This window comes from Excalfactoria chinensis, chromosome Z (genome assembly GCF_039878825.1).
Source record: "Excalfactoria chinensis isolate bCotChi1 chromosome Z, bCotChi1.hap2, whole genome shotgun sequence".
Taxonomy (NCBI): Eukaryota; Metazoa; Chordata; class Aves; order Galliformes; family Phasianidae; genus Excalfactoria; species Excalfactoria chinensis.
In genome coordinates this window covers 22,584,760-22,611,544 of record NC_092857.1, presented here as the reverse complement: position 1 = coordinate 22,611,544, position 26,785 = coordinate 22,584,760, and the positions used below count along the sequence as shown (strand labels likewise).

At 40.5% G+C, this 26,785-nt stretch overlaps 2 protein-coding genes across 5 annotated transcripts in view; both read left to right on the top strand.

Moving 5' to 3' along the window:
• The window catches only part of IQGAP2 (IQ motif containing GTPase activating protein 2), a 117,747-nt gene extending 107,878 nt beyond the window's left edge, over positions 1 to 9,869 (top strand). For 3 of the 4 annotated variants that reach the window (XM_072359093.1, XM_072359092.1, XM_072359090.1), the window contains 8 exons: positions 1,999 to 2,101; positions 3,038 to 3,179; positions 4,933 to 5,020; positions 5,844 to 6,056; positions 6,751 to 6,911; positions 7,374 to 7,517; positions 8,348 to 8,456; positions 8,950 to 9,198. In XM_072359093.1, the coding sequence (XP_072215194.1) occupies positions 1,999 to 2,101; positions 3,038 to 3,179; positions 4,933 to 5,020; positions 5,844 to 6,056; positions 6,751 to 6,911; positions 7,374 to 7,517; positions 8,348 to 8,456; positions 8,950 to 9,063 (1,074 nt within the window). In that variant the 3' untranslated portion in view covers positions 9,064 to 9,198. Of the gene's footprint in view, positions 1 to 1,998; positions 2,102 to 3,037; positions 3,180 to 4,932; positions 5,021 to 5,843; positions 6,057 to 6,750; positions 6,912 to 7,373; positions 7,518 to 8,347; positions 8,457 to 8,949 lie in introns of all 4 variants that reach the window. The other variant, XM_072359091.1, reaches the window with a different exon arrangement.
• A 5,083-nt stretch (positions 9,870 to 14,952) lies between these two features.
• On the top strand, positions 14,953 to 24,641 carry F2R (coagulation factor II thrombin receptor). The gene is made up of 2 exons (XM_072359592.1): positions 14,953 to 15,329; positions 21,725 to 24,641. The coding sequence occupies exons 1-2, from the start codon at positions 15,251 to 15,253 to the stop codon at positions 22,903 to 22,905; spliced, it is 1,260 nt and encodes a 419-aa protein (XP_072215693.1). The 5' UTR covers positions 14,953 to 15,250; the 3' UTR covers positions 22,906 to 24,641.
• The last annotated feature ends 2,144 nt before the right edge of the window (positions 24,642 to 26,785 follow it).

The window sequence follows — 26,785 nt, the reverse complement described above, 5'->3', positions numbered from 1 at the left end:
CTGTTCTTCTCCCTTTTGAAATAATTTCTTCGGTCCCTGAAACAGTATGGAATTAAGTCTTAGATTTCCCTTTTCCTAGAAGACTGCTTCCACTTGTTATCTTGAATGACGATGAAAATGTAACATTGTATGATGTGGGGAACATTTTTTTTTTTATGGCATGGCTAGCATGTATTTATAAATATACTTCCTCATCTTGGTTAAGACAGTGAGCCTAATTTGAAGAAGTTACTGTTCCTCTGGGAAAATATGAAAACTCAGTGCATTTTACGACTTGTACGTCATTTGTTGTGCTGGAAGCAGATGCAAATATCTGATTGAGAATTGGCAGAAGCTGTGGCTTCCTGTCAGTTCTTTATGCCGGGCAAAGAACAGATTAACTGCAGTCTATAGTATGACTCATTAGGGTGTAAGTTAGATGTCTGCCTCATGGTACTTTGTAAAGCTGGTGGGGTAGCATTATTTATTTTTTAGCTTAAAAAACAAACAAACAAACAAACAAAAAAGAGGGAGTTGGGAAGGCATGGTAGAGAACCACGGAGAACCTCCCCATTACTTTGTCTGAAAGACTACAGAAAAAAACAATGCTTCGTGTATACCAGAATGCAAGATGACTTCATTCAACTGAAAATTAATAGCCTGGATTGTGAAAAACATCTTTGGTGGTTTGTCTTTGTGGGTGTTTTTATTTTAATCTTGTTACGGTGTTGACATCTTCTGGTGAAGCTGTTCCATCTCTACTGTGTCCATGGAACCATAAGTGATTAATTATTGCTATATTATTTTATATTTTTTCGCAAAATACAAAATGTGAAATAATTTAGTGGTCACTAAACAGAGGACATTAAGGAGATCAGTGACATCAAAGACATCAGAAATGACCAATGTGCACAGCTGTGTGCCTAGAGGAAGCAACTGAGTCTGAATACTACACATTCTCTTAATGCGGTAACTCTAGCAGAGATGACCAGTGCCACCTCTTCCACCAAACTTCCTACGTGCTTTCATCTTCCTACAATATTCCTTCCCTGTAAATGTAAATTCAACTTTCTGTACTGCAGCTCAAAAATTAGTTTGAGTAACAGGAGATGAATAAACATCCCTTCTTGTGTCATATGTCATTCAGCTTGAAAAACAAAGTTTTTGAATCTGGCCTTTGTCATCTCTGGTGATTCTTGCTTAACATTTGTTTTGGTTGCACAGCTGCATGGGATGTAGCTGAAATGAGGGATCTGTTGTATTTGCCAGCTCTGTTTTGCACCTCTCTGTATGTCTTTCACCTTTGCACCAAATAATCTGTTCTGTAAAAGTGTTTGTCATTCTGTGCTTGAGTAGCATTATTTATGTTGGAGTTTTACCTGGTATGACCAGTGTTTCTCAGTGATTCTCGCAATATAATCAGTGTTATGTACACTGTTGTGCTGTTGCTGCACTTCAGAGTGGGAAAAAATAAATTACAGGCCTATAATTCTCACTTAACTGTTTTGTAAGTAAGATTGAAATGCTGGGCTTGGCGTTTTTAGTTGTCAGTGAGGTTATGGTAACCAACAACTTCTCCCTGACTATAATTTGCCGTACTTAGAAGACTTAGAAACCTGGGTAGGTGTAAGGCATCTTTCTATGCACCACTGACCCTGCCTTCATCTCTCTACATGACAGTTCAGGATGCAATGCTGAAATACTTTACTTGAGTCACTGCCGTTTATTATATTTTATTACCTGTGAAGGCATATCTTGAACTTCTTTGTGCTCAGCTGTGATATTCAGCACTGGAAATGACTGCAGGATGAACACAATAAGCTGCTTTACATCAAGAATAATTTTAAACTTATTGTCTGGACATGAGCATCCTTCCCTCTGCTTTCTACTTGCCTTGGGTCCTCAGTAATCCTAATCACAGTGGGTCTGGTATTTTAGCATATAGTCTCCTGATTTGTATACAAGTATAAAGACAAGGTATGCTTTTCAGTCTATAGCTTCATTTACTTTTGCTTATAGCTACTATTAGAACACCAGGATGCTATTGCCACTGAGCCAAATGACCTGCTGAACGAATTGCTGGAAGGGCTGGGACCTGTTCCTGATGTTGAGTCTTTCCTTGGTAGGCCATTATCCATCTTCATGTCTAATATTGCTCTGGGGTAGAATTAGATGGGGGGTAGATTTAGTTCCTGCAAGGGACACAAACTCTCATCTCTCTCATGTTACCAGCCTCCTCATTGTACTCTGTAAACTTCTTGTGACATCATTTTCCATAGCTGAGCCTTCTAGTAATGGAACTAAGTGCAGTGCTGTTCAGAGTCTGTGCATCCAGCTGTGTTTGACAACATTGCTGTTACATGCACAACTTCTAATTTCAGTATTGACCTTAAAGATTAATTACATTATATATGATGCTAGTGCTCCTAAAAATTGTCAACTTATGCTCAAATTGCAGGCAGAAAATGATATTTTTAATAATCTGACCCTAAGATTTATTGTTATCTGCAGAAGAACAGAGAATTTAAATAGCAGTTTTAAATTCTGAGACTTAATTATCTAGATAACAGTGAAGTTTTAAAAGAACACTAATCTGTTATAAAGTTGTAAGCAATAAATGTGGCTGACATTTAATTTGCTGTAATTGTGTCAGGATGTGAACTGTCTTTCGTTCTTGTTCGGAGAGAAGTTATAACATCACAGGTAATGCCAGCCTCCAAGTGAATAGCTGTTACCTGTTAGATTTTTTTCACTGTTATGTGCCTGTTAGGACAAAAGGATGTTAAATTCTTTGTATTCTTCATTAAAAGAAGTGTGAGTCTCTTGCAGAGCAGAAACAGAAGGATTAGAGGTGTTTCCAAAATATTCTGTGTGGGTTTAGTAGTAGATGGCTTATGGTTTTGTTTGTTCAAAAAACAAAAAGCTACTACGAATGGTAGGAAAGGGCATACTATTGAAACCTCTGACAACGTCATGATTTCTCTATGCTGTTGTTTTGTCTGATGCACTGACATGTGGGAAAGTTGGCAAACATGAAGTGAAAAATGTTTCCTTGCAGGGGAAGGGTCTGTTGATCCCAATGACCCTAACAGGGAAAGCACACTGAATCAGCTTGCAAAAACAGAGATTTCATTGTCTCTAACAAGCAAATACGAGTTACGAGAAGGTGAAGATCAGGACCTCAAAAGCCTAATGATAAAGTAAGTTTTGTTCACAGGTATATGTTCTTGAGAAGTAATAATGTAAGTTTCTTCCTTGTTTAAATGTGTTTTTCAATTTTCAAAAGCCAATTTCTGTTCAGACGTACTCAGACTTTTGAATAAGTCAGAGAAACTGTTGATTCTTCCAGAATGTTTGTCTTTCCATAAGCTTTACTGCCACTTCTATTTTGGACCGTGATTGGCCCATTATCCCAACTAGAGCGAGTACTTCTCCAGGAAATTCTAAAATAATTCTGCTTTAAACTGTCACAGCCTTAGGAAATTTGAGATGAAAATCTGTTTAGATGTGTATGTGTGAACTGTATTACTGTCCTCTCCTCCCCCACAAATGAAAACTTGTTCCCTGACCTACTGCCATCAGCTGCTGTAACAGGATGTGGCTGTCATTTCTGCATGAATAGTGCATGCTTTCATGCAGGGAAAGGAAATGGTGTTTATTCTATTTGGTCAGCGGATAAGAAATGGGTACTGGGATAGCCCATGAAGTCAAAATCTTTTCATAAAAGCATTTATTATCATTTATTGGCACCCCTTCTTCAAAATTACTTAAAATTGCTCTGAATAAGTATTAGCTTACTTAATATCCTGTGGCTAATTGAACAATGAAATGTGTTTCTTCTTTACCTCCATCCTTAGCCCTGCTTCCTACCAGAGAAATATCAATGTATTTATTTTTAAATGGCTTTGTTAAGGCAAATGTTGCAAGACCAGTGATTTATAGTTACCACTGTCTAGAAGACTTCAAGGTGCAAAGGAGCTTCCTGGCATAGCAACTTACCTTCCTGGCTCAGGAGGAGTGAGGCTGGGGTCTGCCTGTGCTGTCAGTCATTCCCACCCTGCTTCTCCCTCTATGAAAGCTCAAGTCAAACTCTAGTCAGCATTTTTTTTTGTAATAGTGTATGCAATTGTATGCAATTATGTCTTTTATCCTACCCCATTACGTATTTGTCAGAACTACCAGTCTTGACAAACGCAACAAAAAACTCCTACCTTTTTTCAAAATGGTCATTTACCCATGTAAACTTGAGATTTTATCACAGAAGCCCTAGTCATGCTTAGATATTTTACTCAAATACCCAAGTTGCATCTTCAGGTTTCTGTTGACTCCTAAGGACAGTGAGCTGTAACTCATTTGTAATAGCGTCCTCTAAATAACACAGTTCTGCGGTAGGACTTTCCTCGAAGTATTATAGATAAGCCTCTACCAAAAAAAGAACTGGTTTACATATCAGGGTGAAACAGCTTCCCTTCTTTGGGTGAGGATGAGCTCCACGTGCAGTCACTGGAAAAATATCCAAAGTGTGCATCAGTGCCTTGTGTCAACTGCACAACTCCTTCAGACGTTCAGCAGCTCTGGGTGCTCTTCCACTTCATTTAGTAAATGTGATTCTTAATGCACCTGCCTAGTTCAGACTATGGAAATACGACATTTCTTCCTCCTCTTATGTCACAATCATAATTAAACTACTCACATAGGCTGCTGTTTTGTTGTGCTGACTGGTGAAGTGTTTTCTAACATGAAAGAGAGAAAAGTATGTGCTTATTTCTCTTCTTGACTGTGCAGAAGTCAGATGTTCAGTTCTCAGTGGAAGGCCTGAAATACAAGAAACTAAGCATTACCAAGTATACCAAGTGTAAAGGGCATGCTTGCTAGCTTTACTGTTTAATAAATTGAATGCAGTGATGATCCTTCGACAACTGTTTTCTAATATCCATGTATCCTTTTTAAAAGGACCAAAAGACTTATTGTGGATATGATACGAACACAGCCAGGGGATACACTCTCAGAAATATTAGAAACAACAGCCACTGCACAACAGGTGAGTGATGTGTTGTATCTGAATAGGGAAGAAAGTTATTTTGTTTAGCTATTTGAAAGACGTAACAGATTTCTGACAGCTTTTCCTGTCATATATTCCTATAATAAAGAAATTGTTGTCCATTTTTTAACTACTTAGCTATAGAGCATTTAAAACACAAGACTTCAAATTGTCTTTCAGTCTGTGTATGGTAACAGCTTTGGGGAAACATAAGCAGTATTTAACGGTTTGGGTTTTTTTTTTTAATCTAATACAGCAACAGTAGCTTTTGTAATTCTTTAAATGTTTTGTAAACATGGCCTCTTCTTTTTTTATGCTATATTATTATCAGATAGCCTGAGGTGTATCCCTCTGCTATTTCTTATTTTCTCTTGTGAACTTCGGAATCCTAAGTTCTCTGCTGCCCAGTATATTTGCTTAAGCAACATAAGCAAACACAGGCCTGGGAACTGCTGCTATCAGCTGAGGAGGAACTGAGTGGGAAGAGCTCCCAACTGAAGATGTCCCTTGGAAATACTAATTCTGAGTGTGCAAATCTTAGCTTACCTCCGTGTGTGCATGTGAGTTGTCACACAACTCAGCCACCGAATCTTCTAGCTGATTTCAAATGTGCTTGAATTAACTGAAATTTGTGTTTACTGTGATTAGTTACTTCGGATATGGATAGTAAGGTGAGCATGTACAGACCGCTTGGTAAGAACAGAGGAATAAAGACTGCACCTCAAGCCTTAGTAATCTCCACTGAGAACTCATTGCATCTGGGTATTTAACTGTTACTCTGAATTGGAAAGTAACTAACTGTTCTGGATTTGTTTTTACCCAGGAATCCGAGCACTCAAAACTTGTGGAAAAACGTGCCATTTTAGATTCCAAAACTCCAGAGAAAATGAAGTGCAGTCAGTCTATTTTTGAAGATGGGCAGCTACCAATAGAACAAAAGAAAAGAAAAATACAGAGAAATCTCCGGACTTTGGAACAAGCAGGATTAGTCTCTTCAGCAACAAAGTACCAAGAAATTATAAATGAGATTGCTAAGGTAAATTGAATGTGCTCCTCGCATATGGGTCGATTCTGTGCATCTAAGTTCAATCCAGTCTAGACAGAAATATTAAGAGATAATCAGGTCTGGATAACAATTGCTACAGCTGCACATTATCCAGTTCTGGTAGTTAAGCAATAGAGTACTTTCATTTAGATCATTTCTTTCATTTAGATCATCAGCAAACTGAGATTTGATTCTTATTTGGATGCTCCAGACTGTTAGTGTACTGCCTTGGGAATGGTAGCAGAGTTAAGGACACCACAGCTTGCATTCACTTAGCTTCAGCTACCCCCAGTCACCATGAGCAAGCAGATACAGCCTTGCACACAGAAGAGACAAAGCTGATGTTTGGCATGGGCCATAGTGACAGTATTTGCATGGCTGGCTGTCCAGCTGGAAGCTCCAGTGGCACTGTTGGGTTTTGAGGCAGCACTGTAATCCTGCACTGCAGTACTACAGGAAGCAGGGAGCTCAGAACCATCCATCTGATCTCCCTTCCAGCTGTTTTCTAATAACTTGATTTACCCAGAAGTGGAAAATTGTGATTTCCCATCACTGGCAAACCAGAGTAGCGATGTGGTTACCTTCTGTTCAGACGCATAAACTATAGTGCTCAATACTAGCAAACTTTTTCTAAATACCAAGTTAATAATCCTACCACATAACAAAACTGAATCCTCTATTTAAGGATATCCGGAATCAAAGGAGATACAGACATCACCGAAAAGCTGAACTGGTGAAACTCCAGCAGACTTTGAATGCACTTAACTCCAAGACAGCATTTTATGAAGAACAAATTAATTACTACAACACCTATATAAAAACTTGTTTAGACAACTTAACAAGAAAGTGAGTAGATTCTTCTTGTCTCTTAACATTTCTACACGTTCTATAAGGAGGGAGGGCAGGTAAAAAAGTTTTCTTTCCAACAGATAGACAAAAGTGGGAGTTTTCTAAGTACATACCTCGGAGATCCAAAAATTAACTTTAATGGCCAGTTCTATTCAATGCCCATTACTGTATGCTTCCAAACTGCTGTTTTAAGTGATGACTGTGGACTCCTTTAGACTGGGTTTGCATTTCACAATGCAGTTCAAATAAGCGCTAGCAAATGTTCTTTCAAAAGCATTATGAGAAATATTTTGACTACTTGCGAAGCGCATAAAACTCCCCTGAATTCTCAGACTTGGTTTGAATATTACTTTAATTCATTAATGGCAATGAACAAAGCTAGAAGAGTAGCTGAAATGTAAAATACAAAATTTTGTGCTGGTAGATTAATCACAAGCCATTTTTCTTGTTCTCTCCTAGAAATTCAAGGAGGTCAATTAAACTAGATGGAAAAGAGGAGGTGAAGGGCAGCAAGAAACTGAAGCAGGCATCATTAAAGTACACTGCTGCTAGGCTGCATGAAAAGGGTGTTATCCTAGAAATTGAAGATCTTCAAACCAACCAGTAAGTGTGGCACAGAATAAGCATTTTCTAATCCACATCTCCTTAGGGAGTCTGGCTTTCACTAGAATTATTTTCATCTTCCTGCGCTGCATCTGAAATACCTCCAGATTTTAACATTTGGAGGAAACATGAAGTCTGATCCTCATAGCTCACTCTTTTATTTTCCCTTGCACCTTGCTGCATTACCTTTGTAAAATACTGGAATTAAGTGGGTTTTGGCTTTAGCTTAGATGAGATGCATACAAGTTAGGCAGCATGTCCACAACTAGCAGTTGCAGCAATTATTTTTTACTTACTGACCAAGCACTTTCATATTGTTGAGTAAATAGCATGTAGGCTGTGTTTCCCGACTGTGGTAAAACAAATACAGGTGGTGGCTTACCTTGCCTGTTCTCTGAGGTCTGAGCTATGACCATCTCACCTGTTCATAGCAGTGAGGTTTTGTAAGGATCTCTTCTTTGCAGTGTCTGTAAATAAGTGCTGCCATGGCTATACTTACAGCTTACAGAGCTCAACTTACAGGCTATGAAGATTTCTAAGCTGGATCATTTAATTTGCAGTGTGGTTTCTCAAACCTTACTACTCAACTAATGGCAAAGTGACAGATGAGCAAAGTTTAAGACTGCAGTTCTGACAGTCCTCCACTGTCTGATCTGAAGTCCAGTGGCTCTTGTTGCTGCTGGGAGGGGGAGGTGAAGCTGTTCTTACACATTGATGCTTCTGGTGAATTTATTTTTTTTTATTCTGCAGATTTTACTCTTGACATATCCTGAAGTATTTTGAAACTGCATGTTGTATGTACTCAAATGACGCTTATGTTTTGATTTAAGGTTTAAGAACGTGATGTTTGATATCACACCTGGAGAAGAAGTGGGTGACTTTGAAATCAAAGCAAAATTTCTTGGTGTTGAGATGGAAAAAGTGCAGCTTCATTTCCAGGTAGAGTTGTGATTTTCTCACTGTGCTCTATAGCTCCAGGTTGCATTTGCTCTAAATAGAAAGAATTTCAGACTTCTATTATGTCCATGAACTGTTTGATCAACAGACTGGTCAAGAAGAGAGGTCAAGTGGGGAGTAACTATGTAACTTGTGTAGGATGCTGGGTTTGGAGTAGAGATAATGTATATGCTAGAGTGACCACTGAATGCATCAAACCAAATGCCATATCACTTCAGTGGAAGGAGTAAAAGGCCTAGAGAAATAAAACACATAGGAAACAATCTTTCTTTTAGTTTGCTGTTGCTAATGGCCTGTAATTAGGGATCTAGAGGACATGCAGTGTTTTGCATACCTACGTAGCAGTTGCTTGTAATTGTTGAAATTGTGAGGAACCAGGAGCTTCAGATGGTTATTATGTGATGAAACTGACTCAATCTGGTTATTGTGAGGTATGGATTCAAGCAAAGGATAATAATTTTATTTATGATTACAGGATTTGCTTCAGATGCAGTATGAAGGTGTGGCTGTAATGAAAATGTTTGACAAAGCTAAAGTGAATGTTAATTTGCTTATATTCCTGTTGAATAAGAAGTTCTATGGAAAATGAGTGTCTTCGGATATCATGGACTACATCCGTCAGTGGGAAGTCTACTCAGTATTTTTTTATTATTTTTCTTGCTTTTAAACATTTGAAATTTGTCATTGGATGCTTTTGAACTTTAAAAAAACTAAAACACCAAATATTCAGAGGAATGTACACAGTGCCTTTGCATCATTGATAGTAAAGCAGAAGAATAGGAGATAGAATATTCTAAACACTTCCAGATCTCATTGGTGTTGGTAATTTCCAATCAAAATATTGTTTAGGACACTCAGCTCTTGTGGATATTAAGTAGACAGAAATTGAATTTAGTTGAATATATATGCCTCTTCCTATTAAAAACATGACCTCAGATATATAATATAGTTTGTATTAGACATTTAAGTTTTTACCAAAAGAAATCCTAATTTGTTTTTAGGGGATAGCTTGCACAAATATTTAGTTACATACTAAGCCTATTTTCTGGCAGTTGTCAATTGAAAGAAAACTTATTGTGCAATTCAAAAATTTTTATAGGTAATTATAAAGTGACAGTAATGTTTTACTGCGGAAAAAATATATTTTGATTCATTCCTACTAAATAAAATGCACTACTGCCTTGTGTAAAATGACATTTTCTACATTCGCATCCTTTTGAGTGGCATGGGGGTATCTGAACAGTAAACAGCTGTTCAGTTTGAAGTATTTGAATACATAAATTGTGCCTGTCTGTCTTTTTTTTTGTAAGAAAATAAATGCAATAAAATCAGTATTTAGATTTTTTAAAAATATTCCTTGGAGATTGTTCTATGTAAAATAAATGTTACTTAATTAAACCGGCTTGGTTCCTAAATTTCATTTAAAAGGGTAATTAAAGTAACATCCTAGATGGTAATGAGAAAACTTCTCAGCACTTTTATGAAACAAAATGCAGTTAAACTTGGTTGTCCTTACAGTACACTTTGGGAAGGTTTTTCAGCAGGGAAGACTTCATGACCTTTCTATGCCTTTGGAAGTGGTGGTGATTTTTCTGCTAAGTGACCAATTACATCTACAGGGTAAAAGCTTGTATAGGGAATAATATACTATATAAAGCAGAGGGAAATAGCTCCTGTTCTTGCTTTCCTTGTGACAAAACACTTGCAAAAGATGAAAGTGTAGTGAGACACTCTGGAATAGGTAGTAGAAGCAAATATACAAAAAATTCTGAAGATGAAATAAAACTAAAGTTAGTGGCAGACAGATACTTACCTGTTTACAATACAAGCTGAAAAAAAGATTACACTTACTAGAGGTAGTTCTTTAGTCATGGCATGAAGTGTGAGCACTTCGCTACTTTACTTTAAAACAGCTAATAGTCCTGACAAAACAAACAGTCCCTGGATTCTTCCCTTTTTCTTCCAGCTAGGTATACTGCATTTGCCATTTACCATTTATGATTTTTATGTTACTTTTTAGCATCAACATCCAGGTTCTCTTAAAATAGTAGAGAAGCCGAAAGTAGCACTTACAACAGGTCAGTTGGAAGGGACCTGCAAAGATCATCTACTCCAGCCATCTAGTTTCACCACGTCAGATTGTTGCAGGAAGCAGAGAGGTCCTCTCAATTTTCTCTTCTCCAGGCTGAGCAACCTGAGTATTCTCAGCCTCTCCTCCAGCTCTGTTGCCAGTTGTCTCACCTCCTCTGGATGCTTTTGAGTATCTTTATGTCCTTTTTGTGTTATGCAGCTCAGAACTGCACACAGTATTCAAGGTGAGGCTGCTCCAACACTGTCTGCAGTTGGAGAGTCACCTCTTTTGACCTGGTGGCTATGCTGTGCTAATGCACGCTAAGTGTGATTTGCTCAAGCTGAGCCTACTGACACCAGCACCTCCAGGTCCCTTCCTGCTGAGCTGCTCCCCAGTCACTCATTTCCCCTCTGCATTTTCCTTGCTTGCTCTGTTGTCCTGCTCCAGTGTCTATGGATGCTTCTTCAAGGCCTGCTTAGCTCTATGAAAGAACCTTCATTGGTCATCTACTGGCTGCACCTGAAGTACACCTGCTTACAAAAAGTTACTGGGTTCCCAGGTAATGTAGGAAATGTAAGGTCTGTATGCTTGGTGTCACCTCTTCCAACCATTTCTTGACATTCCTGCTTTCCTAGTACACATCAAAGAATAGATTCCATTTAATTTATGATCTCCTTTAGAAGCTTTTCTTCTTAATTAGCTGGTTTGTCACTGAACAAATAATAAACCTGCTAAACAAGACTGACCACAGTGGCTCCCACCTGAATATAAGATTGACAGGTACTACCAGGTACCATGTAATTGGGCAGAGTATTTCTGTACCTGTCAAACAGGTGGTATCTCCTAAAAAGTACAATAAATTGACTTCAGGGAGGTTATTGCAAGGTCCAAAACTCTGGGCCTCCAACTGTGTGTAGCTAGATACTACTTGCTGAAACCTCGCTCATTCAGAAAATGATCTTGTGGAAAGACTTGTCTTGCTAGAGATGAAAATGGAGGGAAAAGCCAGAATAGATGAACAGTGCTTTACTCAGCTGTTTCCACCACTGGAGGAACTGCACCCTTCCTGTCTGTTTTTTAAACCTCTTGTCCTAGATTGTTATAGTGAAATTATAAAAGCCAGTGATCTTTGGCCGACAGCTGTGCAGTTCACATTTTTCTACCTCTGCAGTATGATTTTTAGAGCTGACCAAGAGTGGTTTGCAGTTAACTTAGTTTGATTTTGAACTTGTTCATTCTGGTAGGACTCAAGCTCTAAAACAAGCCACAAAATTGCAGAAAGAACATCTATCTTATTTGGCCAAGCAAAGAGGGACACCATTACAAGTGACAGCTGTGGTCTGTTTTACTGGATGCCTATCTGCACATGTTCTTTAGCAGCCTTAAGAGACAGCAGAAGCTACAAACAAGCTTCCCATTATTAGAAAATTCAAAGAGCAACAGTCACACATGACCTCAATCAGTTCCAAACTACATAGACAGCACAACCCTTTTCGCAGACCTGGAGGACTGGTTTTGCCTCTAAAATAAGCTTTTAATCTCTCCCTTTTAGAGTAGTAACTACTAACCCCAGTCTTGCACCACTGTAATCTCGTAGCACCTGACCATTAGAAAAATGGCTGCTTCCTCACTGATGTAGCAATGCTACTAGATAGTTCTAGGCTTCCTTAGTATTTCTTGGTTGACCTACTATGGTTGTATAGGAATGAAGTTCTGCAATACTCCTTACAGTAAAAAAGATGGAAGAACCAGAATTTAGAAGTGGTACAAGTTTTAGAATCCATCAACACGTCCCTTATAATTAGTTTGCCCAGACTGAGAAAGTAACACTTCCTGTATCAACAGTAATCCAGTCTATAGTGGTGCAAAGAACATAGCTCTGAGTCTGCTCCTTATAGCAGAATGGAAGGTCTTCGCTGTAAGTCTGATGTGAGTTTCCCTTCACATCTTTCACAGATTTAGCAGGCTATGTCTTATTACCCGACCTCTGCCCCACCAGTGAAGACACCTGGAACTTACATACGAAGAAGTGTATATTTCTGCTGAGGTCTAGTAAAGCATTTAGAAAGATGTGCTTATGCTGTGGTTTAACCCAGCAGACAGGGAAGTACCATACAACCTTCTGCTCAGTCCACCCCACTAAGATGAATATTTAAACGTTATAAGTTCAGTGTTAAATAACATAAAATAATTTAGAAATTGACTGATTTCTTTGCAGAAAGTTCCTTTTACAGCTTCTCTTACTGTCCTGCCGGTGAAGGGCTGGGGATCACAAGGAACTCAAAGGGGAGAGAACTGGGGCAGCTGATCTAAACCAACAAAAGGGATTTCCCACAATATATCGTGTGCTTTGAAAAAACAACAGAACTGAGGGGGGGAGTTGGCCAAGGGGGTTAGCTGCTGCTTGAGGGCTGGCTGGGGACTTGTCAGTAGGTTGTGAGCCATTGTGGTGTGCATCCACTTGTTTTGTAAATATATATTTATTTACTTACTTGCTTACTTATTATCATTAGTTTTGTTTCTCTCTTCCACTTATATTTTAAAAAATAGTTTTTACCTCAGCCTACAAGTTCTGCCCTGTTTTCTCCACTGTCCCTCTGGGAGTGAGCAAGAGAGCAAACAGCTGTTTAGCTGCCTGCTGGGTTAAACCGCAGTAACCTCCACTAAAGAGATCCCACAGCTTCTAGACAACCTATGCCAGCGCTCTGCTACCCACGCAGCATAGCACAGAAGTGTTGGCTGGTGCTCATATTTGTGTCTGTTTCCTCTTGTGCTGGCACTGTGCAGCAGTAAGGAGAGAGTGTTTGCAGTAGCGCTTCCTGAAGCTTCAGTATCTGCTATCAAAAACATTTACCAGAATGAAAATACCTGCTTATATTCAAGCGTGTGTCAGAGTAATTTGGCACGTTGTGAATACTGGGGAAAACAGTGCAATGCTTCCCTATAAAACTAGAGAGTTCAAAGCACGTAAGTCCTCACAACTTGAGGACGTAGTCCCACTGCAGACCTTAATCTGTCACCTCTCTCATCTCCAGTTTGAACCCTTGGCAAGATGCTTCCTTTTGCATTTCTCAGTAAAACAGAATTCTTAAAATGCTCCCACATCTGCAAGGAATGGAACTAGGTTTGTGGCATGTTTTTACTATATATGGTGTGTTAGAGTCAGTTCCGTATTTGATTAAGCATATTCTTTTCAAGGCCGTCTACATTTAGGTCATCGATGTCACTCTGCTGTGCACATTTACAAAGATTAAAACCACATTTGAGTCTTATAAATACAGGCTACGTACATGGAGTGCCTCTGACAGAAAGCACGTACGCAGAGCTCTGTGTGTTCCCATGGTGCCTGAATTTCATTCAGTGGAATGAATCTGCTAAAATAATAGGTGTTTATATGGAGGGCACAGTGAGTTTTCCCCACACAGACATCCCACCAGTAAATACTGCAACTCATTCTCTCCTCTCTCTTTTGAAGGCACCTCTCTCAGCTGTTGCAGCATGGAAAATGAATTCAGATCACAACTAGTTCATGTATACACTAAAAAGAACATTGGCTATTGAAAGCCTCTGCTGTTACACTACCTTCACATACGCTTGTACAGCAGCAAGACCACAGAAGTGCCCATCTTCCAAAACAGAAAATAAAAGAACTAACCTCTGATTGAAGTGTTTCCTAAATTGATAGTAACTAAGTTTGTGAATAAGCAAAAGGTATCTTCTGTGGGCTTCCCACTGTGTCCAAGGATGACAGAGGTTTGGCCATGGATGTGTCTCTTGCTAACTAGCAATCACCTCTTACCTGGTGGCAGAAGGGTCGGCCAGCAGTACGGCTATCACACTTCTTGCTTCATGCAAACAACGGCCAGCCGTAACAGTATGATAATGCAGAGCAGTGGCCAGAATTGTGCACTGCAGAGCAAGATGCGATTAGCACTGGATCTTCCTGCTGTCAAGAGCTGACTTACCTTCCTTGTTACTCTCAGTTAAGTATGTGTTTCTGCAGTAATAACACAACTGTAACCGATCCAGTTCTGAACAGAGGCTTCCTCCCATTATTCCTGTACTGCTCTAAGCACACGTGTATATAATTGAGGACAGGGCTGCATAGCCCAGCAAATCACGGGACGCGTACTGCTTATGACTGCAGCACATACCTCAGGAATAAAATACACTCAAAGTACCGGTGGAGTGGAATAGCATTCTCAGCAAACACCGCCTAAGCGATAGCGGCAAAGCTGTCTGCATCTCCGTCCGGGCGCCAGCACACCGGCCCTCCACCCGCGGGCAGCGCGGAGGGGCAGCACCGCGCCCCCCACCCGCACAGGTGCCGCCGCACTGGGAGCAGCTCCGCCCAGCGCGCAGCCGCGCACGGAACAAAGCGGGCGTGAGAGCCACGCGGTCGAGGAATAGTGTTGGGTTGTTTTGTGCTTCCAGCCTGCCGCAAGCCTTCGGCCGAAACCCTCCGTTCCGCACTTCTCCTTACCCGCGGGATACTACCAGCACAGCAGCACCCCGACCCCCAGCTCCGGCGGCGAACCCGGCGCCACCCAGCCCTCCCACTAGGGACCGTCCCGCCCCCGCCCGGCAGGAAGGCGCCCCCGCCTCTCCCAGCAGCGGCCGAGGGGCGGCCAGGCTCGGCTCCTCCTGGATCTCACTCGCTTTCCCGGCGCTGCCGGGAAGGACGGACCGCAGGGAGCCAGCAGCCATGGGGCTGCTCGCGCTGCTCTGCGCCCTGGCCGTCCTCAGCTGCCCGCTGTTGCCTCCCATCGCCGCCGCCCGAGCCGGTGAGTCGCGGCTTCGCCTCGCTGCGGCGGGGGCTGCCAGGGGACGGGTGGGGGATCGGCTCGGCTCTGCCGCCGGCCTGGGTACGGGGGAGAGAGCCTGCTCGCTTCGGAGCCCTGAAGCTCTGCGGTGCGTGTGCTCGTGCGGCGTTGTGGCCAAAACGTGTGAGCCTGGGCGCCAGGCGGATTGCTGCGGTTTGCCCAGATAACTGTTGATTGGTGGTGGGGGTTTTTTGTTTGTTTGTTTCTTTTTTTGTTTTGTTAAGTGAATGCTACAGCTCTGGAATACAGATGATGCCGGGTGTTCGAAAACAAAGAACGGTTTACAGCCATCCGGCGGCTGAAGGGGTGGCCGAGAGGTAGCAGGTAGTGGTGAAAGGATGTGATGGGCGGTGGGATGCGGTGTTGAGTGCCCCAGCAGCGCGTTGACAGCTCCGGGAGGCCGCGTGTCCGCCGAGTCTGCAGGTAGCGCCGGTCCGGGGAGGTGTGCCGGCACCAGCCAGCTCAGAGCGTGCTCTCCAGTTAGATGAGTTTCCTCTTTGTTCACCTAGAAATAACACTGATGACAGCGTATGCTCTGACAGATGAGACTTCCAACCCACCTGGCTCAAAACCCGACTTGGCGGTGTAGCGTGCAGGGAAAGAGTGCAGAAGACATGCCCAGCCTTGTGGGTTCTAGCCGAGATGCAGTGGTACAGAGCTAGGTTAAGCACTTGCAGATAGCAAGGATTCTTCTGCGAGGTTCTGTGTAACACTTCTTTCAGCACAGCACTCCTGCTGAGGGAGCTGGTCAGAGGAACAGAGGGTCTGCAGCTAGGAACAGGCCTTCTGAAACAAGGGCTGGAAGAGGAGTGAGCTGGTGCTTGTACTGGGAGGAAAGGACCAGAGAGAGAAACCTAGTGCTGCTATACAACTTATTGTAACAGGGACATGAGAGGATAAGGAGACCACAAGTGTGTTTATGCTGGCAGAGAATGGAAGTGTCCTTGTTGAAAGAAATGGGGGGAATGCATGCATGGGAGGTAATCACAAACTACAGAAGTTAATGCTGGAAGAAGACTGCACTGCTGAATGCTCTTATTCCAGTTTACAGGAACATCCAAGCTCGTTTTCCTGCCTTCTGCTGTGTAGTCTTCATTAAAGGACATCCTAAAGTGCATCATTCATTTGTTGCTTCCTTAGGAAGAATGTAGTTACCGTATGATAAGAGGCTGAGAAAAGAAAAGCCCAAATTATCTGATGCACAGTGGAAGCAATAAAGCCCAGCAACTGAGCATGGCTTCTCTCTCCTTTCACCCACCCCCTCAGCAATGTCATCTCCCCACTGACCGTACAGCAGCCCTGTTTTCACCACAGTGTACTTAGATCCTCTTTCATCTCTGTCCTTGCACCTGCAGCTTCTCCCCTGCTCTCTCCTTGTTCCCTCAATATCCACAGTTCCCACCTTGTTGGCCTCAGGTGGACCTGCAGACAGGAGGAAGAAGGCAGCTTTGCAGCAGGTGCTGGGCACTTGCTTATGAGCTGTTCAGGTGCTGCCTCTGAAAAGCCAAGCAGCATGCTGGCTGAGGTCTGAACTGGCCCATGCTTTCCTGTATGGCGACAGGTGGGTGAAAAGAGAGATGTTACCATGGCTTAGAGCCAGCACCTGTAGCAAAAGCTATGGAGAAAGGAAAGCAAAAAGGAACAGTTTGCAAGAAAATGGTACTTCAGTAAGGTGTGTTAAAACTGCTGCTACATCATTTACGTAATACAGTAATGAATACTGTATACATGGAGAGATTCGACAATGTATTTTGTAATTGTGGTGTTTGTTGTTACAAAAGGTAGTCACCGTCATCTCTCCTACAAGATTAGCTTCCTTATGAACACATCTCACTTGCACATCTCATTTGATCTTTACCTAATTTATGTGCCACTGAAAAATATGGATTCTAGATGCAGGTTATACAGAGGGGAGGTACAAGGAGCAGTGTTTTTGTTGTAAGCCAGTGGCACAGCACTACAGTCAGTAATGTCTGGAAATCAGTATAAATGGTTGTCCAGTGGCACATCTTTAACTGGCTTAACCAATGCTTAGTTTCCACCTCATAAAAACAACCACCGAGAGATGAACATAAATACTGCTTGTTTATAAACAAGTATATAGAAACACTAAAGATTTTTTTTTTTTCCTGGTACTCAGGTGATGTGGGGTGATGTCAGAGACTGGTTGAAGCTGTTGTATTTTTTTGCTCTCTACTTTTCCTTTCACAGTACAGTACTCTCAGTACCTTCTTACATACAAAAACTGACATGGAATGAAATTACAAAATAGCTTTGTGTGAGCAGAATATGTGAATGATAACCAGGAATCCAATTATAGCATTCAGTGGAAGACAGAACACTATAGTATGTTAAAGTCAAACGGTCTCCAACTTACTGAGCTTTCTATGTCATTTCCCTGTGTCTTTTTGGAGAATCAGTGTAAGGACCACAGGCAATAAAAGAAAAATTCAAGCTATTGAGTATTCTTACTTTCAAAGTTCTTACTAGAAGCAAACTGTGTATGTAACACAATGTCCTGATGGTACACCGCAAGGATAAAACTTTATCCTGTCATTCTTAATAAACCAGGGTTCTTGTGTATATTATAAGCACAGGCAGCTATTAAGTCAGTTAGAATGCTATTAATTATCAAAATAATAATCCTGGCGTTTTGACCTCTTTCCAGAGGATTGTGTCTCAGCCTCGCAAAAGCAGGATGACTGTTTGACACTGTTTGAATGCTTACGATCATTATGCTATCAAACCTTTACTTCTGTTCTAACAAAATATTGTTGTGGCTAGAAATTAATGAAGCTGTTACCAGATGTATTTTAGAGGCATGTAATGTGACATTTTATACAGCTCAGGCTTAATACCTAGAAGATTCTGGCATAGTTGTAGCTGTCTAATAGTAGTTTTAAAATCTTTTCTGTAGAGCATTTGTTTTGCTATGGCTTATAGGTAAAGCCTGTTTCCCATTACAGATTGTCACACATTTACTGTCAAGGTTCATTAAAATCTTTTAAAATAATGCGTTGTCATCTCATCCTCTGCCCAATCTGATCATTGGCTTTTTCAAATAAACACTGACACACAAGGAATCCAGAACCCCGGGCAGCAACATTCTTCCTTTCTGTTTTATCACGCGTGAAGTGCACTGTTGGTTTTTCTAATGGTATACAGACAGTGGGTTATTCAAACAAATATCTTTGCAAATGAAAAGAACTGGTATGCAGCCATCAATACCTTCAAATCAAATTGAACTTCATTAAGAACATTTAAATTTCTGCTCTCTAGAGAGAGGCGAAGTAACAGCAAGGTTAAGGTCTCATCCTGTTTTCCCACGCTGTTTAAGTGTCATCTAAGTTTAAGGTAAGGATATGGTCTGGGCACAATACACAGCATGGAGCTGTTGGCAACAGCATCAGGGTTGAGTTCAACTTGAAATAAAGTCACTGCCTGTCTGAAGGATACATCGTTTATAAAATCGCTGCCTGTCTGAAGAATACGCCATTTATGCAGAGTATTATTTCAGATAATTTTAGAAGAATTAAATTTACTTCTGGAATGTTCTCATCCTGAATTATTCTAGTAGATTTCTACTTCTAGAGAAGTTTGATAATGGAATAATGCAAACTCAAAATACTTCAATCTGTAATTCATTTTGTAAACAAGTTAACTCCAGGAATTCTGCATGTAACTAAATTTACCAGCACTGTTTAAGTAACTATAAGGAACAGCCAAACAAAGGTCAGTGGCTGGTAAACAGAAACTGTCCTAGTAGTCAATTTTCTCAAAGCTTTTTCATAGTGCTCTAATGAGTCACTGTCAAAAAGTACGTTGAGTTACTGGCAAGTATTTTGGCCAGTCACTGTGGATCTGTGGGTCCATGTAGTTCACTTGCAAGTCCTCAAGAAGGGAGAACAGCAGCACTGCTTCACTGCTAGCTACAGTGAGGCAGCAGAGGCGAAGCGCTTTGGAGTTCAGGGAGGCAGGCAAATAAGAGGCGCTTGTCAGCAGTATCTCAGCTCCCATGTTCTGTAGACCTCAGTAGCACAGTGCTGATCTCCAAATGTAGCTCTGTTCTTATATCTGTGCTCTTCTCTGAAATGTGCTTACCTGATGTGAAACCACGTCACATCTTCTTTGTGCTTTGGCGGTGGAGGAACCAAGAAGGAGCTCTGGGGACTGGGATATCATCATCATCCTTTCCTGAAGTTTTTGGTTTTAGAAACAGCAGTGGAAGAAACAGTATTTTATAGCATTTGAAGTCATAAATCAGAGGTGCAATTAAAGCTTTTTCGTCACTCCTACTGATGTCTCAAAGCTTTACTGTGGAGACTTGTCTCTTGGCAGGAGAAATCAAGGGGTTTTTTGTTGTTGCTGTTTTCCAATTACATGCCGTTCTGATTTTTCCAAGAGAGGTGAGCACCAACTGTGCCAATTGTGACAGGTTCCTCTTGCTGTAATCATTAAGCAGTGGAAATTACGTAAGTATTCAGTTAGCTGCAGGCTGAAGTTAGAGATGTTAAAGATAAGTTACGCTGTATCTGAACTGCGTAACTGAGAGCTGACTATTGGAGCCATCTAATCACTTGGACAGAACGTCTGGAATCGTGAAAGACTGAGGATCTGTAGTTCTGCCTTCTGTTAATGTTTTCTCTTGGAATGAGGACTAGATCCTTCTGTAATTTTGCATAGTACCTTTCTGCACAAACACTGTGTTCCGAATCTCTCATACTTCTGTGCCCTTTGTGTTTTGGTGTATTTATCAAATTGTTCCTACTTCAGTTTACACAACAGTTTCCCAGATTTGAATTTTTCCCAGCAACAACTTTTTTTTTTTTTTTTTTCCTCTGAACTTTAGAGGATGCAGGTCAAGTAACATCATACACAAACACAATCATCTCAAACACATCCCCTCTTGTGCTCTTCCCCCCACTCCCAGAGCGCTGCTGTGAAACACCATGGTTCATGCTGCACAGCAGCTTTAAAAGCTAAAAATCCCCACATCTCTCTACTACCACTGCTATGATTTCATCCCATGTTTTAGTAACAGTCGAGCTGCAAGGTTGCTCTCTCATAGCCTGCTCACAAAGGTTAGCAGTTGGCTGCTTAAGGCTGCTCTTGCCATCTGCCTCCTATGACGCTTTTGTTCTCATCTGCATTTAAAAGTAAGTGATTTGAATTACTGTAGAACAAGTAACTGCATCTAAAGAACACTGTCTTTAGATGGGTGAGTTGTGCTTAAGTACTTTCAGCTTACTGATTCAAGCTTACACAGCTTCATTTTTATTTTAGTAATCTAGAATCGAACAGATCATTTGCCTCGCTAAGCAGCTGAATTGTTACTTAAGCAGTAATAGCTGTCACTTCTGTCTGCTTACAGAACATTTCAAGTAAGCTACACCTAACTACTGTAAGCTGAAAATGATATATAATTCTCCAAAAAAATTATCTGAAATAGTATCTACAGTAACTCTCCTGATGTTTGTTTTTACATATATATGCCTTTGCCTCACGTTCAGTTCTCTGTAATTCACACTTTCATAACTTGCTATGTCTACATTCCAAAGGCAGACACCCTGTTCTGACTCATCTTCAGTAGCAGTCACTGAACCGTGCTGCAGAAGAGCTGGCTGTGGAGACAACCCTTGTGTCAGGTTTTGGAAGTGCTGTAAGGGCATGCTGGGCACATGCCGTCCTCAGTACACTCTGGGCTGCAATAAGTAGAGCTGGTGAAGTGTTTCAATCAGTGCAAGCTGTGGCTACCTGTAGCACAGGAAGAAGGCTGATTCATACCAGTGTTGACAGCTGTGTGAAGACTTCCACTATCTAACTTTAACTTCATCTGGCCATCTGCAGTCTCTGTCTCCAGAGACTACAGAAATGTCTCAGTAACTAGATGTTTTAATTACATCGTAGCATTTTGTTACTTCAGTGACACATAATTCTAGCAGGAATTCTGTGTATGAATTCCATGTTTATCCCAGTACCTCATATTTTAGAAAATGTATGACAGGTTGGACAAAGAAAACCAGTGGGTGGCAACTTTATAGTTGTTCTTGTGCTGAAGTAGCCCACATAGATAAGATCGATTCGCTAAGCACAAGCAGAATTCAGCTGCTATCTTAAACGGCTTAAAAGCTGAGGGTTAAGAGTTTGCGGAGGACATTTTACCTGAACATGTAACAGGGACTAGAACAAAACAAGATGGACTAAAATCTGTGAGCAGACAGTGCTTTGAATAAGAAATTAACTGCATTATTTTGTGTTACTAATATGATTTTAGATTTCCTCGTTGAAAGATGTTTTCACTTCCCCATAGCATGTAAATATTTGCTTTCTAATCTCTGTGCTTTCTTATGTTTCAGACCGTACAAACAATAGCAGCAGAGCAATGGGCAGAACTTTTGTGATATCTATACCTATGGAAGATATTGAAAGCAGTGATGAAAACGACTCGGAGGTTGGATCAGGATCTACCAATCAGACGAGATCACCTCCACGTGAACAACGAACAGTGTCAGTGGAAACGGGGAGATACCTCACTAGTCCATGGCTGACCCGTTTTGTTCCTTCGGTTTACACGTTAGTGGTTGTGCTCAGCCTCCCTCTGAACATTACAGCCATATTCGTGTTTCTGAAAAAAATGAAAATTGAAAAGCCAGCTGTAGTTTACATGCTGAATTTGGCTCTTGCGGATGTACTGTTTGTAAGCGTGCTCCCTTTCAAGATTGCTTACCATTTCTCTGGAAACGACTGGGTATTTGGACCTCGGATGTGCCGCTTCGTCACTGCTGCTTTCTACTGTAACATGTACTGTTCGATAATGCTGATGACGAGCATAAGCTTTGATCGCTTCTTAGCAGTGGTGTACCCTATGCAGGCTCTTGGCTGGCGTACATTAACGCGTGCCTCAGTGATTTGTTTCATCATATGGTTTGTAGCAATAAGCGGGGTTGTACCTTTTCTCATCAGAGAGCAAACTATGGAAATACCCAAGTTAAATATCACAACCTGCCATGACGTGCTAAGGGAATCTGAGCTTCAGAGCTATTACGCACACTTCTTCTCCGTCTTCTCATCTGTTTTCTTTGTGGTGCCATTTATAATATCTACCGTCTGTTATGTGTGCATCATTCGGTGTCTGAGTTCTTCTAGTATCGTTGCAAGACAAAATAAGAAGACGCGTGCCTTGCTCTTGTGTGTGGCTGTTTTCTCAGTTTTTGTCATCTGTTTCGGGCCAACAAATATCCTGCTATTAATTCATTATATCCATTTTTCATATGACAATAGCTTAGAGTATCTCTACTTCGCCTACCTACTGTGTGTATGCATCAGCAGTGTTAGCTGTTGCATCGATCCCTTCATTTACTACTATGCTTCTTCTCAGTATAAGAGACAACTGTTTAGTCTCTTGAGATGTAAAGAGACTTTAGATCCTAACAGCAGTAACAGCAGTGGCCAATCGATGTCTACCACTAGCAGAAGGGGCACATGCTCTACTAATGCAAATAACAGCGTCTACAGCAAATTACTAGTAATACAGTGAGACCATGTGTCTTACACATGCTTAATTTGTATACAATTTCAGACAAATAAGAAGATGCTATCTCCAAGAAATGCAGCTTATACCATATTGTGCAACGTACAGTTTCATTATAGTAATGTACAGTCCAAATTAGTACGAGTGTATGTACATGTGTGTGTATTGTATTTGTACATAGGTTAGTGCTGAGGAGAAAAGTAGTTTTTTAATAATATCTGCTGACTGTTTTTTAGATGAAGTCCTTTTTACAGACAAATATTTAAATTTTTAGTGCAATTTATTATGGGGATATCATGAAATCCTATTGTGGGATTTTCAACTGTATCATACAGTTTAAATTTCTTACTTACGGAGTCTGTCCATCTAACCATTATTCTATGAAGAAAGCGAAAATATCTTTCTAGGTGGATTTTTTCCTTTATTTCTGGAATAGTCCATATACCGTATGGGTATCGTGGGCATCATAGGCCCCGAGACTCTATATTTTACATGTTTATTTATGTTTATATCACGTTAGGAATTAGAACAAATAAAAAACAGCTATTGGTTGTTGAATTTTGTCAAAGAAAATTGCCCTCAGTGGCTCAGAGCAGCTTTTCTTTCAGTGTTCTTACCATTAGTTTATGCCAATTATCTTGGTTATAACAGTGGTAGAACCAAATTACATCGTGTTGAACAGCACTTCAGAAAATACACTGAAAAAACATAACGTATCACCTTGTTATGCAGTTTGCAAGTGTATGCTTTCTTGCACATTGTTAGTCATCATTTAATAACCAGGACTTGGAAGTATTCTTTATCTCTGCCAAGTCGGGATGTCTTATATTTTTGTGCACACATCAACTTAAACTTGCTGTCATATGCAAGTAAATAGCTAACTTTACCCTCTTTTACTACATTCTTTTAGCATTCTTTTACTACAAAAGACAATAAGGCTAAATAAGAGAAAGTCGGTGTTAGAAATAAATGTGTAGATAATAGACTTCACAAAAAGGTGGAACCCAAATTAAGTAGGAATTTGGTTAATGTAGGTTTTGCTACAGGAAGCAGCCAAGAACAACAACAGTGGCCAAATGTTGCCTTCAGTCCATCACAAGGGATAACCTTAATCTTCCTGCAGGTACTTTGAGAGAGAGAAGTTTCTTTGTGTTGACCTTCTCTTCTTGTTTTCTAACCACTTCTTACCAGGCTTAAACACAATTAAATGCTGAATTAGATTTTTGTTCTCAAACAGTAGCTACTTTCTGAATAAGTAAACAAAATAAACAAAATAATAATACATGTATGTATTGTTTGTAAGGGTAAAAACCACAGACATTTATATGAAATAATAAGACACATTCACGTTTTTGTTGAATATTATACTAGAAGTTGCTGCTTGATAGGTTGGTTTGTTCTGTTTTTCCAGTAAATAGTTTATCGTAAAGCTATGGGAAACAGGCTTCCTGCTTTCTGAGAAGTTACCTCTGTGCTTCCTGTGGGTATAACGTGGGGTACTGCATTTTTAGATCTATCAGTAATTGGAAGTTATTTCAATGTAGTGGTATTTTGTTTACTTTTACATAGCCAGAGGAGACAGTCTGGTCAGTTTTGCGAGGACAGTATTACAGATAGGAGGGAAGGTACTTAATGTTTCAACTTTCTGTATTATAAACTGTAAGTATTAACTCATTGTGTTCATTTCTTGTTACATATCCCTATCTTAACCAAATAAATTAGTATCTACTTTGTTTCTTCGAGGTATAATTCTGCTGTTTGGTTTTGTACTGCTAAACTTGTAAGCCTTTGGAAATTTGGTGGGCTCCATGAAATGTAATGTAAAAAAAATGCCTGTACATTGGTCCAGCCACAGATGCTCAAGAGTCACAAAACTACCTATTTTACTAGGGACATTTTAAGGATAGAAGAAAGCATAACCAGCTCTGGCTTGTAAGTGTATGTATAGATAGATACATACATATACATATGTGCACCACAGGGGAGTTTGGGTTGGTTTTTTGTTGTTGTTTTTTATTTTTCCTGAGTACTATAATGTATTTATGCAATGGGTATTTAGTGTGCAGTGAAACTCAAGGCCTCTTATGGACTTGGAAATTGCAGTTGCTTATCCAAAGCCCCTTGAATGTTTTGGTTCCAATCCAAAACTGAATCCTGACGTGACTTTAGACTGACATTACAGAACACCGGTGTCCACCAGTTTTTACATGAAAGTTTCACAGCAAGCAAACCTGAAAAGAAGTAAGTACACCAGCTGGTGAAACATTAATCCCCAGCAAATAATTTAAAACTCTTTGTGTTTTTAAGGATGACATTTTACAACACTATGCAATTTTGACTGCAAAACAGCAAATTCGTACCGCAGCAAACGAAGTTATTCCACAATCTGAACAGATGGGGTGGTTTCATTTATAACCCTTGTTTGCTTGAGAATGTTTGCAAACAATTTCTTCCTATGCTGTAGGGTGAAAAAGAAAAATCAAAATAAGCAACTGCTTATCCTCACGAAGAAGAACATCAAAAAAGATTGCAAATAACAACTAAAAAGGATTTTATCTGTGTTTGTAGACTGTTATTCCAACCCGTGCCACACACAGTACTAAGGTTGGTTTTGCTGCTAATTCTAGCATGTGTGCACGTGCTGAAACCAAACACAAACAGCACCAACAAAAGAACACCAACAAACCCACAACCTGAAAACATCGTTAACATGAAATAAAAAGGCTCTACAAACCAAGTGCATCTATTGACTTCTTCATAACTAGATTAAATGCTGAAGTTGCCTTTGAAAAGTATTTTTATATTGTCTAAGCGTATTTGAAAACACTTTCATGTGCAAAAGTATCCCACCCTCACTGATCCTCTGCAAGTGCTTCAGCAAGCCTGCAAATACGCATCTCTGCTGCATGCATAGAGGTGACCAGTAATTCCTGCACAGTGTAACACCTGCACTGACATTAAGTAAATGCAATTTTTTTTCATAGCAAACGAAGCATTTCTAATTTTAACCTCATAGAGCAGTGTCATATTTCTGTTCGTTGTGTTTTGCAAAAGCTTCAGCTTCACGTGACTGCAAAAGTAAACAGGAGAGCAGTGGCAGGGCCCACCTACTGCAAGAACTAGAAAACTGCTAACATGACTAGGCAAGTCTCATACCCAGAAAATGACAGTTGAAGTCTTACTGAGCTTATCATTCCTGTGCAACCCACTCTGTAGTTAGTGTCTGCTTTTGCTGCTGCATTTTTTTTTTTTTTTTTTTTTTTTTTTTTGCAAGATAATGCATTTAAAGTGGCACACGGTGGTAGAACCGCCGCTTGCAACACCGGAGGCCCAGGTTTGAATCCCCCCTGTGGCACAAGTGGTAGAAGTGCTGCTCTGCTACACAGAGGGCTCGAATCCCGGGAGTTGGACTCGATGATCTCTAAGGTCCCTTCCAACTCGCACGTACTATTATACTATGATAAAGGAAGGACCTGTTCCTGCAGCAGTGGTTTACTTCAAGCCAATCATCCCAGAAATTTGAACATTTAAAATGAGCTTATAACTGCTAAGGGAAGCAGTAGAGCAATGTGGTCACCATTTGAGGAAGTTATTACTGCATTTAGACTGGTATGATCAAGCTAACAGGAAAAGCAAACAACCTTTTCATGCTTAATGCACCCTTGCATTGCTAGCTGGCAAAGAAAATAACTGTTTCACAGACAAGTGAGAATCACATACTGTTTCTCTTGCGCCCTTTTTGCATTCTTCATTTTCTTCATGAGGTGAGGATTAATGTGCATCATTTTCTGCATGCAGGAAGCAAAGAAACTTGTTCCAAATGATATTTGGAAGTGAGGAGGTGACAAACAAAAATGCCTTTGAAAGCTTGCTAATGTTACCAGTC